The sequence below is a fragment of the Erinaceus europaeus genome, chromosome 17 (assembly GCF_950295315.1).
Source record: "Erinaceus europaeus chromosome 17, mEriEur2.1, whole genome shotgun sequence".
NCBI lineage: Eukaryota > Metazoa > Chordata > Mammalia > Eulipotyphla > Erinaceidae > Erinaceus > Erinaceus europaeus.
This window is the reverse complement of record NC_080178.1, coordinates 65,095,203-65,111,686: the sequence shown is the minus strand read 5'-3', so window position 1 is coordinate 65,111,686 and position 16,484 is coordinate 65,095,203. Positions and strand designations below refer to the sequence as shown.

Genomic DNA, 16,484 nt, shown 5'->3' with positions numbered 1-16,484 from the left:
TCTTTGCATTCCCCCCAAAGATACTATGGGCCTAGACCTTTAAAATATCCCTGTCCTTCGAGCCCCCAGATCCCCACCTGCAAGGGAGTCGCTTCACAAGCAGTGAAGCAGGTCAGCAGGTGTCTATCTTTCCCCCTCTCTGTCTTCCCCTCCTCTCTCCATTTCTCTCTGTCCTGTCCAACAATGACATCAATAATAACTACAACAATAAAACAACAAGGGCAACAAAAGGGAATAAATAAATATTTAAAAATAAATAAATAAATAAAATGTAAAATATATATATCCCAGTCTTTACCATAACTGGTCACTTTTTTTTTTGCCTCCAGGGTTATCGCTGGGGCTCAGTGCCAGCGCTACAAATCCACTGTTCCTGGCGGCCATTTTTTTTCCCATTTTTGTTGCCTTTGTTGTAGTTGTTATTGTTGGATAGGAGAGAAATGGAGAAAAGAGGGGAAGACAGAGAAGGGAAGAGAAAGATAGACACCTACAGATCTGCTTCATCGCCTGTGAAGCGAACCCCCTGCAGGTAGGGAGCCGGGGGCTCGAACCGGGATCCTTAACGCCTGTCCTTGTGCTTTGCGCCACCTGCGCTTAACCCGCTGCACTGCCGCCCGACTCCCCACTGGTCACTTCTATCAGCAATGTCATCATAAGCCCTTTTGTGAGCCTCTCCAGGACCATGCTGTCACTATAAACTAATGATGGTAAGGACTGCCCCAATCTCCAGAGAGAGACTGGCTCACCCTACTCTGCTACTCAAGGAAGAATCGTCTTCTAATGAGTGCAACCTCAAATATTCCCAGTGTGTCCACGGACTGTGAACTCAGACTGACGGGGACTCAGAGGTTTCACAGGCTTCTGAGCTAGATATAAATATACATGGGTCCCAGGTTATATCAATGTGGTAAACAGATATATATATATACATATTGCCTCCAGGTTTATTGCTGGGGCTTGGTGCCTGCACTACAAATCCACTACTCCTGGCGGCCATCTTTTTTTTTCTTTTTTTTTTTTTTGTTGTTTTGTTGTTGTTGATGTTAGACCAGAGAGAAATGGAGAGAGGAGGGGAATATAGAGAGGAGGAGAGAAATATAAGTTATTTTTATTTAATTAATAATATAATTTTATTTTATATTTAAGTAAATATTATATATTTTTAATTTACAATATATTTTCCCCCAAGCTGAGAGCTAGTCTCTGGCCTAATCCAGCTTTCAAGTTCTAGTCTCAACTCTAACACCATCTTCTCACACAATATTTCTAGTCCACCTCCATGTTAGCTATGAAATTCAAGCAAAGATTACTAAAGTCAGGGCCCCTGGGAACACACTTTAAATAGACTTCCTGTTTCTTTCCAATACTAAGGTCCTAGTCTCATCTGCCCTATTCCTACTCTTTGGTTCCTATTTATTTACCATTTTGTCCTGCTTTACATCTTAACTTAAGCCTTTCAGTCACCAAGTTGTAGATGCCACAAATTCTATCCTGACCTCCCTGGACAGAGGACCTCACCAACATGTCCCAGACCCTGACCTCTCCAGAGCTCTACCCACTAGGGAAAGATAGAAACAGGCTGGGGGGGGGGGGTCGAGTTAAGCACACGATGCGCAAAGCACAAGGACCGGCATAAGGATCCCAGTTCGAGCCCCCAGCTCCCCACCTGCAGGGAAGTCGCTTCACAGGCGGTGAAGCAAGTCTCCAGGTGTCTATCTTTCTCTGCCCCTCTCTGTCTTCCCCTCCTCTCTCCATTTCTCTCTGTCCTATCCAACAACAACATCAAGAACAACAATAATAACTACAACAATAAAACAACAAGGGCAACAAAAGGGAAAGTAAATATTTTTAAAATTTGTAAAAAAAAGAAACAGGCTGGGGATATGGATCGACCTGCCGATGTCCATATCCAGTGGAGAAGTAGTTCTAGAAACCAGTACTCCCATCTTCTGTGACACAAAAAGAATTCTGGTCCACCGCACCAGAAGGGGGAAATAATAACGGAAGATGACCAGAGGGCTCTAAACCCCAGTTCCACTGAAAAGCACCAGAAGAAGTCAGGCACTGTTTTGCTTATCTGAGAAAGAAGAGGAAAAAGGAAAGACACACGGAAGTAGAAATAGGTGTGACTTAGAAAAGAAATGAAGGTAAGACCACAGAAGCGAATAAAAATAAGCAAAAAAAAAAAAAAAAAAAGATAGACAGACAGATACAGGTAGCTAGATATAGGTATATAGTCAACCCATATCAGTGACCTGGGGAGAACTACTGCAGTTTCTGCTGAAGGAGGATGAGGAGACAGAACTCTGCTGGTGGGAATAGTAAGAATTATACCCCATTATCTTATAATTTTGTAAATCAATATTAAATCACAAATAAAAAAAGATGAAAAAAATAAATACTAAAGAAGTGAGCGTGGTCCGGGAGGTGGTGCAGTGGATACAGTGTTGGATTCTCAAGCCTGAGGTCCTGAGTTCAGTTCCCCGGCAACACATGTACCAGAGTGACGTCTGGTTCTTTCTCTCTCCTCCTATCCCTCTCATTAATAAATTTAAAAAGTGAGCAAGAGAGAGATGTAGAGACAGAGACAGATAGAGACACCAGCAGCACTGCTTTGCCACTTGTGACACTTTCCTCCTGCAAGTAAGGACCAGGGGCTTGAACCTGAGTCCTTTTGCACAGTAGTGTATGGACTTAACCAGGCACGCCATCACCTGTCTCCTTTGTTTTTTGTTTTTTAATGCCAGAGCACTGCTCCACTCTGGCTTGTGGTGGTGCAGAGCATTGAAACCAGGAGCTGGGACCCTGGGTGCCTCAGGCATGAAAGTCTTGCTGCACAGCCATTGCGCTCTCTCCCCAGTCAATCAATCAATAAATGCCATGGCCGAAAGACAGCTCGCTTGAACAGTCATCTTGCTTTGTCATGGGCACAACCCAGGGCTGAGGTCAGCCCTCACCACACCAGGGGAAGCTTTGGTGCTGTGGCGTGTTGTTCTATCTCTAGCTTTCTATTTGAAAGGAGAAAAAATTAAGAATGCTAAGTTCAAAAATAAAGAAAGAATATACAAAGTGGCCTGGATGAACACACCTATAGGGACTGAAGGACATGTACCAAGACATCTGAGATGGTTTGAAGGAAACAGAAATTACCGTACATTCAAATGTACCTGACTGGAGTTTTTCCAACAAACTTTAACAGTGGTTGTAGGCTGAGCACAATAAAAACAGGCACAGATAGTGTACAGTTCCTCCTCCCTTCTTCCACAAAGTTGCCTGAGGTAATAAAGAAAGCCTCTGGGCAGGGTGGTGGCGCACCTGGTTGAGCATACATGTTACAATGTGCAAGGACCTGGGTTCAAGCCCCCACCCCCACCTGCACAGGGGAGCTTTGCAAGCGGTGAAGCAGGGCTACAGGTGTCTCTGTCTCTCTCCCTCTCTATCTCCCCTTTCCTCTCCATTTTTGGCTGTCTCTATCCAATAAATAAATAAATAAATATAATTAAAAGAAAGAGAGAGAAAGCCCTATGTTGTTATTGTTTACTTGTTAGGGTAACGTGTATTTTTTTATACTTTGTTGTATGTCTTAAGTACTTCAGAGTACTGTTATCAGTAGTGCCCAGTGTGCTATCTTTCTCCTTAAAGGCGGCCGGCCAGAGCTGCTGGGTTTCCTGAAGAGCCATTCCCCACGAGGGGGCATGTACCAGAACAAGCCCAAGAAGTCACTCAGCAGGAAACAGGGGCCCCTTGGGGCTTCAGCCCAGATCCTATAGAGACCTAGGACACCACACCCTTCAAGACATACTGTCCCTGGGGCGGGGGCAGATAGTATAATGGTTATCCTCCCCCAGCTAGCTCACAGGACTTCTTCAGGAGGGACCGACCCCCCCACCCCACACTCCAGAGGCGCCCCAAGGGGGCTGTAAATATTTTCAATATTCTCTTAATCAGAGTTAGCATTTCCTTCAATTATATATTGCAGGCAAGCAGCCAGCCACATTATTAGCAGTGTCTTTAATTTTTTCACTAATACAAATTATACTCAAGATATTGTTTACATTCATTACTTCAAAAGTGCGGTACTGGGCTAGAGAGATAGCTCATCAGGTAGGGTATCTGTCTTTTTTTTTTTTCTTTTGCCTCCAGGGTTATGCTGGGGCTCAGTGCCTGCACCATGATGGAGGCCATTTGTTTTCCTCCTTTTGTTGCCCTTGTTGTTGTATCCTTGTTGTGGTTATTACTATTTTTGTTGATGTCGTTCACTGTTGGATAGGACAGAGAGAAATGGAGAGAGGAGGGACAGACAGAGAGGGGAGAGAAAAACAGACACCTTCAGACCTGCTTCACCGCGTGTGAAGCGACTCCCTTGCAAGTGGGGAGCTGGAGCCCGAACCAGGATCCTCCCGTTGGTCCTTGCGCTTTCCACCACACGCACTTAACCCGCTGCACTACCGCCCGACACCCAGGGTATCTGTCTTGCCATGCACACAGACAGGTTCCAACCCAGACACCACGTAAGGAGTGTTACAGCACCAGGGAGAGCTCAAGTACTGTCATATCTCTCCCTCTCTTACCCTCTCTATATGAAAGGAAAAAAATAGCCTGGTGCAGTGAAATTCCACTTGCATAAGACTTGGTTCTACTACAAGAAAAATATATGACCCTGATTAAACCTTACTAGGTCACACACATGTGACTATAGTCCTGTCTACAGGCACTCATGCAAGGCAGAGAGCAAACAGTGGACAAGCATGAAGTAACTCTGCCTAGTTAATGCCCAAGCAACACACGCGAGACCCCACACCCCTGGTGACCTAAACATCCACAAAGCCCCCATCCTCCAACCTGCCCCCCATCAGGTGCCTCCCTGATTCCAGTCTACCTCCACTCAAGCCCGGCGTCCAGGAAGCCCTCTCCCTCCTCTTCGGCTTAGCACATCTCATGGAGCTCTATTAGTCCTATCTACACTGCCTCCTTTTGTACCTCATTAAGCTACATTTGACACTCCCAAAATAGTATTTTCTTTAAAAAATAAAAACTGAGCTGGGGTGACCCAGGAGGTGGTGCAGTGGTAAAGCTTTGGTCTCTCAAGCTTGAGATCACAAGTTCGATCCCCGGCAGCACATGTGCCAGAGTGATGTCTGGTTCTTTCTCTCTCCTCCTAACTTTCTCATAAACAAATAAAATCTTAAAAAAAAAAATTGGGGGTCGGGCGGTGGAGCAGTGGGTTAAGCGCATGTGGCACAAAGCACAAGGAGCGGTGTAAGGATCCCGGTTCGAGCCCCCAGCTCCCCATCTGCAGGGGAGTCGTTTCACAGGCGATGAAGCAGGTCTGCAGGTGTCTGTCTTTCTCTTCCCCTCTGTCTTCCCCTCCTCTCTCCATTTCTCTCTGTCCTATCCAACAACGGACATCAACAATGGCAATAATAATAACCACAACGAGGCTACAACAACAAGGGCAACAAAAGAGGGGAAAAATAGCCTCCAGGAGCGGTGGATTCATGGTACAGGCACCGAGCCCAGCAATAACCCTGGAAGAAAAAATAAATAAATAAAATAATTTTTTTAAAAAATGAGCTGGGGAGATAGCCTAGTGGTTAATGCAAAAGACATTCATGCCAAAGGCTCTGAGGCCCCAGGTTCAAGCCAGCACCATCATAACACAGTGCTTAGCAGTGCTTCAGTCTTTCTCTGTATCTCTCTCATTAAAAAGTTAATATGGGAGTCGGGCGGTAGCGCAGCAGGTTAAGCACATGTGGCGCAAAGCACAAGGACCGGCATAAGGATCCCGGTTCGAGCCCCCGGCTCCCCATCTGCAGGGGAGTCGTTTCACAGGCGGTGAAGCAGGTCTGCAGGTGTCTATCTTTCTCTGCCCCTCTCTGTCTTCCCCTCCTCTCTCCATTTGTCTTACCCAACAACAACGACATCAATAACAACAACAATAACTACAACAACAATAAAAAGACAACATGGGCAACAAAAGGGAAAATAAATAAAATAATAAAAAAAGAATTTTAAAAAAAGTTAATATGGCAGGGGTAGATAGCATAATGGTTATGCAAAGAGACTCTCACACCTGAGGCTCCAAAGTCCCAGGTTCAAACCCCCATACCACCAGTGCTCTGGTAAAAAAAAATAATAATAATAATAATATGTTTTTTTTTAATAAAATAAAAAAGCAAAAGTAAATGAATAGCATCCCCACCCCAAGTGCAGGGTCAGACTCCTAAGTTCCTTCCAGAGTAAGGCAAGCAGAAAGTACTCTGAACAACCAGAGAAGTCAGGGTCCTGACTCACATGTCTCAGTCGAGTTCTACCCGTCATCCACTGCAGAACTTCTGATGCCTCTCAGAATCTGTTTCCTCAGATGTGAAAATAAATAGGTTGAGCTAACTGATGTTTCCACCTCCTAAGTCTCAAATCAGGCAACCACTTTTTATCTCCCCAAGATCTAAGACAAACTATGGGAGAAACTGAAAAGACTCTTCCCGCCCCCCACCCCCTTCCCAGCAGGTTAGTCACTTGCTGCTCTGGGCTTCCCACGGTCTTCTGAAGGCACAACACTTTTATACCAGCATTTGGCACAAAGTGCTGAGAGCATGTACAACCTAGTGGCTGAGGTGCAGGGAGAAACAGAACCGGGCTGCTGGGGTTCAAACTCTGCCTCTGCTCCCTACTACATGTGCAACTTTAGTCAGTTATCATCTCTCTGATCCTACCTCCTCACCCTTAACAAAGAAGAACTGACAGAGAAGTGGTCCGGGAGCTGGCGCAGTGGATAAAGCATTGGACTCTCAACCATGAGGTCCTGAGTTCAACCCCTGGCAGCACAGGTATCAGACTGATAACTGGTTCTTTCTCATGAATAAATAAATTCTTTTAAAAAGAAGAAGAAGAAGAATCAGAAAAAGGGGGAAGAATCGGGAAAGGAAGGAAGGGAGGGAGGAAGGAAAGAGTGAGAGAGAAAAAGGAAGAAGCCACCACTCACCAGGGAGGGACAAGGGATAAGACCCAAGACCGAACAGATGTAAGAATTAAAGGGAATGAAATGCTTGGAATTGTGCCTGTCACATAGTAAGCACTAAAATGAAAAAAGAAAAAGTCATCTGCTGCTATTGTTGATGGAACTGACATTATAAATGTCTTACTAGGCCCTGGCTTCCTACTTTAGCCAAGAACCTGGCCTACTCCCATCAGCCATCACTGTGCTTTCTTCCCAGGCACTTCACACAAAACAACATATTTAATTATGTATTTCCTACCTACCCCATAGACTGTAAACCCCATGAGGGCAGAGGGAGTGTCTGTTCTATTCATTCTTTAATTCCCAGCACCAAACAGCACTTGGCCTAAAACGGACCCTCAAATATTTGTTGAATAAATAGCACAATGAGCTGGCGCTGTTCACTGTTTGCTCAATAAATTAAAGGGGCTGGAAGTGATTGTCAGCACTGAGACATGGGCACTGAGGATGTTCTGGCTGCCCCAGGATTAGTGCAATACCCTCCCAGCCCCCCAGCCCCCAGTATTAGCTTCAGGCAAGCCCCACCCACCTGCTCTTGGCTCTAGTCCAGTTCTGGGAGGTACCCTCAACTAAAATTAGCATAGCCACCAAGATGGTCAGGCCATTTATAGCCTCGGGAGTAGGAGCAGCTAGCGCTGTGGACAGGCTGGCCTCTGGCTTCCCACTCAACTTAGGAGTTGATTGAGAAGTCAGCCTACACTCCACAAACTACCTAGAAACACATCCTCCAAGGCCCTGTTTGCGCTACAGTGGAACCAAACCACAGTTTCTGATAACAGGCCCTCAACACGTCAAAAAGCAGAAGTCACAGCTCCAAAATCACCTGGAGTCTCATGCACACATTCTGCAGAATACATTTTGGAGCTTCTGAAGGCAATGAGCCTTGAGTCAGAGGTAGGTCCCAAGCATCAGCTTCCAAAATGCAGGCCCCAGGCCCCAGAGGTACACTGTCAGGCAAAGATCTTCACTGAGAAAGTGACATGCCCAGTGTACATGCATCAAAGAGCAAGTGACAGACACGGCGTCTCCTCTGCCCAAGGAGTGGGCCTCCTAGCAAAGCACCTGCCTTCACTGCAGGGTCAACCTCTGAAGACAGTTACACATCCGACAAGAGACAACCATCAATCATCTGTCCCCTGCAGAAAGCTCTCCAGTGAAGACAGTACTGTTCTTGGATCTGTTACAGTCGTCAAAGCTGCCTAAGTAACTCCCCCAAGAGGAAAGTAACAATCTGGTGGTCTTGGAGGTGGCACAGTAGATAAATCATTAGACTCTCAAGTGTGATGTCCTGAGTTCAATCCCTGGTAACATATGTACCAAAGTAATGTATGGTTCTTACTTTCTCTCTCTCTCCCCTCCTATCTTCTTCATGAATAAATAAATAAAATCTTTGAAAAAAATATTAGAAAAGTAACAATCTGTAAGCCCTGCCTAGAGCTCCTTTAAGAGGACAAGGTGTGAGAAGAGGGAAGACAGAAGAAGCCTAGGACATCAGAAGGCCTACCTCTAAGACTGAGAGGAAAAAGGGGAAGAAAAAAAAAGGCTGTTTATGGGACCCAGTTTCTTTAACCTTAAAAACAGTAAGCGGGTCAGGCGGTAGCACAGCGGGTTAAGCGCACGTGGCGCAAAGCGCAAGGACCGCCGCACAAGGATCCAGTTCAAGCCCCCGGCTCCCCACCGGCAGGGGTGTAGCCTCACAAGCGGTGAAGCATGTCTGCAGGTGTCTGTCTTTCTCTCCCCCTCTGTCTTCCCCTCCTCTTTCCATTTCTGTCCTATCCAACAACAATAACAACAATAATAATAACCACAACAACAATAAAACAACAAGGGCAACAAAAGGGAAAAAAATAGCCTCCAGGAGCAGTAAGATTCATGGTGCAGGCACCAAGCCCCAGCAATAACCCTGCAGGCAAAAAAAAAAAAACAGTGAGTAAGGGGGCCAGGTAGTGGCGCAGTAGCTGGGCGCACCTTACCATGTACAAGCAGCTAGGTTCAAGCCCCTAATCCCCATCTGTGGGGGGGAAAGTTTCATAAGTGGTGAGGCAGTGCTATAGGTCTCTCTCCCTCTCTTCTCTCTCTCCCACTCCTCTCTTAATTTTTCTCTGTTCTAGCACATAAAAAGAAAGGGGGAAAGGTGGGGGAAATGGCCACCATGAGCAGTGGATTCATCCTTCAGGCACAGAGCCCCAGCAATAACCCTAGTGGCAATTAAAAAAAAAAATGTTATTACACCAAAGTAAAAGACTCTGGGGTGGGTGGGTGGGTGGGTGGGGAGAATACAGGTCCATGAAAAATGATGAATGAAATAGTGGGGGTTGTATTGTTAAATGGGAATCTGGGGAATGTTATGCATGTACAAACTATTGTATTTACTGTTGAATGTAAAGCATTAATTCCCCAATAAAGAAATAAATTATTTTAAAAAACTGTATTGAAAAAATAAAGTGTCTCTGTGTGTGTGTGTGTGTGTGTGTATGTGTGTGTGTGTAGTGGTAGTGGTGGCTCACACAGAGTGAACACAAGGACCTGCACTAGGTTCCCAGTTCGAGCCCCCGGCTCCCCACCTGCAGGGGAGTCGCTTCACAGGCAGTGAAGCAGGTCTGCAGGTGTCTGTCTTTCTCTCCCTCTCTGTCTTCCCCTCCTCTCTCCATTTCTCTCTGTCCTATCCAACAATGACGACATCAATAACAACAACAATAAAACAACAAGGGCAACAAAAGGGAAATAAATATTTTTTAAAATTTTTTTAAAAGAATTATTAAAGCCCTGACATATCAAAAAATAAAAATGGGGATAATCTCACCTTCCCTGAAGTCTAAGACAGCTACTGTGAAATTTTAAGAAAAACAGTTGTGTTACTAAGATTTTCACAGTAAGGAACACACTCAATCTGACTTAGGAAAAGTGACAGCTTGAAGGGCAAGTAAAACTCGTGTTCTGAGGACACAGGAGAACTAGAAAGGCTACAAGAACTTGGACTGCACAGAAAGCTTCTCCCAGGGGTGGCACACCTGGTTAAGTACACACATTAATCACAGTGCGCAAGGACCCAGGTTCAAGCTCCTGGTCCCCACCTGCAGGGGAAAGTCTCACATGTGGTACTGCAGGGATGCATGTGTCTCTCTGTCTCTTTCCCACTCTATCTCCCCTTACCCTCTCAATTCCGCTGTCTCTATCCAATAACAAATAAAGATATTTTAAAAAAGAGAGAGAGAGAGTGGTCTGGGAGATGGTGCAGTGGCTAAGGCAATAGACTCTCAAGCATGAGGTCCCAAGTTCGATCCCCAGCAGCACATGTACCAGAGTGATGGCTGGTTCTTTCTCTCCTCCTATCTTTCTCATGATAAATAAATAAATTCTTTAAAAAAAAAAAAAAAAGGAAAGAGGAGAAAGCAAGCTTCTCCAGATGGGCTGGGGAGAGAGCATAAAGGTCATGCAAAAGACTTTGATGCTTGAGGTTCTGAGGCCCTAGGTTCAATCCCAGCACCATAAGCCAGAGCTGAGCAGTTTCTGGTGTCTGCATGTATGTGCGCATATGTGTACCTTTTTAATTTATTTATGAAATATGTAGGGGGGAAAGAATGAGAACCAGAGGATCACTCTGGTACATGTATTCCCGGACTTGTACTTGAGACATAATGTTTGAGAATCCAACACTTTATCCACTGTACCACCTACCAGACCACTATGTATGTATCTTTCTCTCTATGTATGTATCTTGCCTCTCCCTCTCATTAATAAAATAAAATAAAATATCTTAAAGAAGAAAAAAAAAGCTTCTCCCAAGGCTGGGTGGTGGTGACACACCCGGCTGAGCACACACATTACAAGTGTGAAAGGACCCAACTTCAAACCCGACTTGCAGGGGGAAAACTTCCGAAGTGGTGAAGCAGTGCTACAGGTGTCTGTCTTCCTGTCTTCCCATCCCTCCTGATTTCTATCTCTATCCAATAAGTGAATAAATAAAAATAATTTAGAGTGAGGGACAGGGCATAACAATTATACAAAAAGGTTTTCTTTATATATATATATATTTTTTTAAATATTTATTCCCTTTTGTTGCCCTTGTTGTTTTATTGTTGTAGTTATTATTGTTGTTGTTATTGATGTCGTCATTGTTGGATAGGACAGAGAAAAATGGAGAGAGGAGGGGAAGACAGGGGGGAGAGAAAGATAGACAGACACTTGCAGCCTGCTTCTTCGCCTGTGAAGCGACTCCTCTGCAGGTGGGGAGCCGGGGGCTCAAACCGGAATCCTTCAACCCGATGCACTACCGCCCGACTCCCACAAAAAGATTTTCATTTCTGAGGTCCTAAGGTTCCAGGTTTAATCCCTGACACCACCATAAGCCAGAGCTGATCAGTGCTCTGGTCTATGTCTTCCTCTCTTCCAAAGAGAGGGAGAGAGAAAGAACACACACACACACATATATATATCCCTCATAAAAATAAAACATTTTTCAAAAAAAAAACTCGACATGGGTTCTAGAAGAAGAAGGAGGAGGAGGAGAAAGAGAAGGAAAAGAAGCAGCAGCAGCAAATGGAAAGCTTCTCCTCAAATCCTTTAGCGCAGCTCAGTCAAGAAGTCACCTCTTTGCTAAAATCAGGGACAAAGTTTCAGACAGGCACAAGGAGACAACCTATAGCAACTATACTGCTGGAGCCCCCAGGCTCCCCAAATGACAGCAACCAGGGCCCTGCCAGAGGCTGCCCTCTGACACTTCCCTCCCTAGGAGTCAGTATTATTTTGACAACAGAAAGTACTTTCTCAACTGAGAGGAATTCAAGATCAAAAGAGAGCCATGAGTGGCATAATCAGCACAGCCAAGTTCCTAAAGTAGGCTGTGTGTGTGTGGAAGGCAGGCAGAGTCCACAAGCTCAAGTCACAGGGTGGTTCTGAAGCATTCTGCTCAAATGCCCTCGGTGTGTACACACACACACACACACACACACACCCATCCTAATGCCTAAAATGCAAACCTTTATCTCTTTAGCTTGTGCCTAAAAGATAGAACACCTGTAAAAAAGAAAGAGAGGGGCTGACTGATGGGCTGGGAAGGGAGTATAAAGATTATACAGAAAGCTTTATGCCTGAGGCTCCCAAGTCCCAGATTCAATCCCCAGCAGCATCATAAACCAGCTGAGCAGTGCTCTGGTAAAAATAATAATTAATTCATTAACAACTGTACTAAAAAATTCTTTTTTTAATTCAGTAGCCAGGGAGGTGCCCTAGTGGCTATAGCATTGGACTTGCAAGTAAGAGGTCCCAAGTTCAATCCCTAGCATCACATGTGCCAGAATGATGTTCTCTTCCTCATAAATAAATATATAAATATCTATACACACATATATACAAGTGTATTCATTTCATAGCAGACATTCACACTTAGGGTGAAAAAAAAAAAAAAAAGGACGAGTTATAAACGGCATGTGACCTGAACAGCAGAGATGGTTCTTAATTCTGCTTTATAATGGGACCTACAGCTTAACTAGTCTCTCTTCATAGTCCAATAAAAACCTAGCTTTCAGGTAGTCTGGTGGTAGCGCAGTGGGTTAAGTGCACATGGCACAAAGCACAAGGACCGTGAAAGGATCCTGGTTCAAGTCCCGGCTCCCAAACTTCACCGGGATCGCTTCACAAGCGGTGAAGCAGGTCTGCAGGTGTCTGTCTTTCTCTCCCCATCTGTCTTCCCCTCCTCTCCATTTCTCTCTGTCCTATCCAATAACAATAACGATAAACAAGGGAAACAAAAGGGAAAAAATAGCCTCCAGGAGCAGTGGGTCTGTAGGGCAGGCACCGAGCCCCAGCAATAACCCTGGAGACAAAAAAAAAAAAAAAAAAGAGAGAGAGAGAGAGAATTAATATGCAAGAAGAACTTCAAAAGCAATAGTTCAAGAAAGTTAAAAGGGGCTTTCCCAGCTGTTAGGAGGTGGCGCAGGACTTGAACAAATGAGGTCCCAGGTTCAAATCCTGCACACAACAAACTGAAGCACTAAGTATTCTGCACTCTCTCTCTCTCAATAAATAAGTTAACTGGTTAATTATTTGGGGGGAGGGATTGTAAGGCAGATGGTGGCTCACCCAGTAAAGTACACACATTACCATGCACAAAGAAAGGATCCAAGTTCGATCCCAGAGCTGAATAGTGCCCTGGTTAAAAATAAAATTTTAAATTAAAAAAAAATGCTTAAGAAAAGGAAGGGGGCCTTCCCCTCCTGCACCCCAGAATAAGTATACCATCAAAGGCAGCCTCTGCATTCATCTATGAAAGCCCAGCCACCAGTGGCCTGTCTCCTCCCCCTCTTTGTATCTACTGGAATCCATGAAGCAGGCCCGTCACTTTGAGCTTACAGACCCTTAGGAAGAACCCAGGTACCAACTCTCTGTCATGTAGTCCACTCCAATGGTGACAGGATGAGAGAAATAAAGAGAAACTGTCTTCTTTCTTCCTTTCTTTTTTTTTTTAATTTTTTTATATTTATTTATTTTCCCTTTTGTTGTCCTTGTTGTTTAACATTGTTGTGGTTATTGATGTCATTGTTGTTGGATAGGACAGAGAGAAATGGAGACAGGAGGGGAAGACAGAGAGGAGGAGAGAAAGATAGACACCCGCATACCTGCTTCACCGCCTGTGAAGTGACTCCCCTGCAGGTGGGGAGCCGAGGGCTCGAACCCGGATCATCATGCCGGTCCTTGCACCTTGCGCCACCTGCGCTTAACCCGCTGCGCTACCGCCCGACTCCCCTTTCTTCCTTTCTTTCTCTCTTTCTTTTTCAGCCAGACCACTGATCATCTTGGCTTACAAGGAATTGAACCTGGGACTTTGGAGCCTCAGGCATGGGAGTCTGTTTGCATAACCATTAGGCTATCTACCCCTGCCCAGAAACTGACTTCTTTCTAAAGCCTGTGTAAGTGAATCTTTTTTTTTTTTAACATTTATTCATTTATTTATTCCCTTCTGTTACCCATTGTTTTATTGTTGTAGTTATTATTGTTGTTGTTGGATAGGACAGAGAGAAATGGAGAGAGGAGGGGAAGACAGAGAGGGGGAGAGAAAGACAGACACCTGCAGACCTGCTTCACCGCCTGTGAAGCGACTCCCCTGCAGGTGGGGAGCCGGGGGCTTGAACCGGGATCCTTACTTTGGTCCTTGCGCTTGGCGCCACCTGCACTTAACCCGCTGAGCTACCGCCCGACTCCCAAAAATAGAAATCTTAACCTCATCGGTCAGAAGACACAGAGTAAGCCAGCAAGTGGTCCCAGGCACGATATTATGCCTGTGTCAAGAGGCCTGGTGGTAAACACAATTCCATCTAAGGTACTGCCTGGATGTTTCCCAAGGGCACAACTGAGACAGAGGATCACCTAAGGGAAGTGAGGGGCTGGCGCTCCCGTGCTGGCTGGGTCAGGACAGCACATCTATGTGGTCCGAGAGGTGGGCAGTGGATAAAGCGCTGGACTCTCAAGCAGGAGGTCCTGAGTTCGATACCTGGCAGCACATGTTCCAGAGTAATGTCTGGCGCTCTCTCTCTTTCTCTCTCTCTTCCTCTCCTTTTTTTTTTTAATATTTATTTATTCCTTTTATTGCCCTTGTCTTTTTTTATTGTTGTAGTTATTATTGTTGTTGGATAGGACAGAGAGAAATGAAGAGAGATGGGGAAGATAGAGGGGGGAGAGAAAGACAGACACCTGCAGACCTGCTTCACCGCCTGTGAAACAAACCCCCTGCAGGTGGGGAACCAGGGGCTCGAACCCGGATCCTTACGCTTTGCGCCATGTGCGCTTAACCCGCTGTGCTACCACCTGACTCCCTCTCCTATCTTTCTCATAAATAAATAAAATAAAATCTTTAAAGAAGAAAAGAGGAAGAGGAAGAGGAGGAAGAAAGGAAGGAGAAAGAGAGAGAGAGGGAGTCGGGCAGTAGCACAGCGGTTAAGCGCACGTGGCACAAAGCGCAGGGACCGGCGTAAGGATCCTGGTTCGAGCCCCCGGCTCCCCACCTGCAGGGGGTTTGTCGCTTCACAGGCGGTGAAGCAGGTCTGCAGGTGTCTGTCTTTCTCTCCCCCTCTCTGTCTTCCCCTCCTCTCTCCATTTCTCTCTGTCCTACCCAACAACAGTGACATCAATAACAATAATAACTACAATAAAAAACTAGGGCGGCAAAAAGGAATAAATACTAAAAAAATAAATAAAGAGAGAGAGAGAGAGAGAACATCTGAACACTAAGCTATTGGGCAACGGAGCTGGCCCAGCCCAGTCTCCTGCCCAATGCAAGTCACCTCAGCCTCCTCCCTGTTGCCAAAAGCTGCCGCTGGCCAAGAGCAACCGCCTCTCATCTGTCCGGGGTCGGGGTCCCACCTTGCAGATACGAAAGGCCACGGTGTCCCCAAAGACGACCTCTCCCCAAAGGCGGCAAAAGACGTCCTAAGTGGGGAGAGGAAAGCTGTCCTGGGAGAGACAAGCACCGGCGGACACAAGCGGAGAACTCGGGCTGCCCGCGCCATGTGCGCGCGAGCAGCTCCCCGGCCGCACGGTCGAAGCCCGGGGTCTCCGCGTCCCCAGCGGGGCCCCGCCGGCCTGAGCCCAGGCCCCCAGACCCCCAGGCCAGGCCTCACCTGCAGCCGTGGACTCCTCGGCGCCGGCCCCGGAGCCGGCCCCCGCTGCCCGCTCGCCGTGGCCGTGGCTGGGGCTGAGGCTCTGGCCGTGGTGCAGGAGGAGCCCCCACAGGAGCCACAGGGCCAGCCGGGCGCACACATCCATGGCTCCGACTCGCGGTCGGCATGCGCCCCGCTGCGGCGCGAGCACGTCGGGAGCCCGGGGGCGCCGCCGACGGACGGGTCCTGCGAGATGCCCTCCGGCCGCCGCCGCGGCTGTGCCGCCCCGCGCCGGCCTCCTCCGACCGCCAAAGGTCAAACGTCGCAAGTGGAGACGCGAGAGCGGCGCCGGCGCCTCCGCCCGACAGCGCGGGCCGCTTCCGGAGAGTTTGCGGCCGGCGGCTGCGGGGCTGCTGTCAGCGCCGGGGCGGGCGACACCCGAGCGGAGGGGGCGGCGGGGAGGGCGGAGCACCTGGCCTCGCCCCGCGGGGGAGCGGCGGGCGGCGCGGGCTCGGGGAGGGGGGAAGTGGGAGGGCGGCTCGGGGCGGGTCCCCGGCGGGGTCCGGAGTCCCCTCGGCCGGGCTCGGCGCCGCCGTTCGGCCCCTCGCCCCGGCGGCCGGCGGTGCCCAGGCTCGGCAGGCGGACGCGCTCGGGCCAGGCCCGGGACGGCGACTCCTCGGGCGGCGCGGGGCGGGCGGGCGGCGCGGGGCGGGCGGGCGGGCGGGCGGGGCGTGCTCTCCTGCAGGCCCGGCCCACAGCGCGGCCGGCCCGCCCCGACGCCAGGCAGGTCCCTGTCCGAGGCAGCCGGCCGGCGTCCTCAGTGCTCGTTCGGCTCCCCGGGGCCCCGGGCCGCGCCAGTCGCCGCCACG

The 16,484-nt window shown here is 47.7% G+C and overlaps 1 protein-coding gene across 3 annotated transcripts in view; it reads right to left on the bottom strand.

Annotated features, from left to right (window-relative positions):
- Positions 1 to 16,092, bottom strand: part of STIM1 (stromal interaction molecule 1) — a 186,034-nt gene extending 169,942 nt beyond the window's left edge. The window contains exon 1 of one of the 3 annotated variants that reach the window (XM_060176915.1): positions 15,637 to 16,092. In XM_060176915.1, coding sequence (XP_060032898.1) covers positions 15,637 to 15,781 — 145 coding nt within the window. In that variant the 5' untranslated portion in view covers positions 15,782 to 16,092. The remainder of the gene's footprint in view (positions 1 to 15,636) is intronic. The other 2 variants (XM_007527510.3, XM_007527511.3) reach the window with 2 other exon arrangements.
- Positions 16,093 to 16,484: the final 392 nt, after the last annotated feature.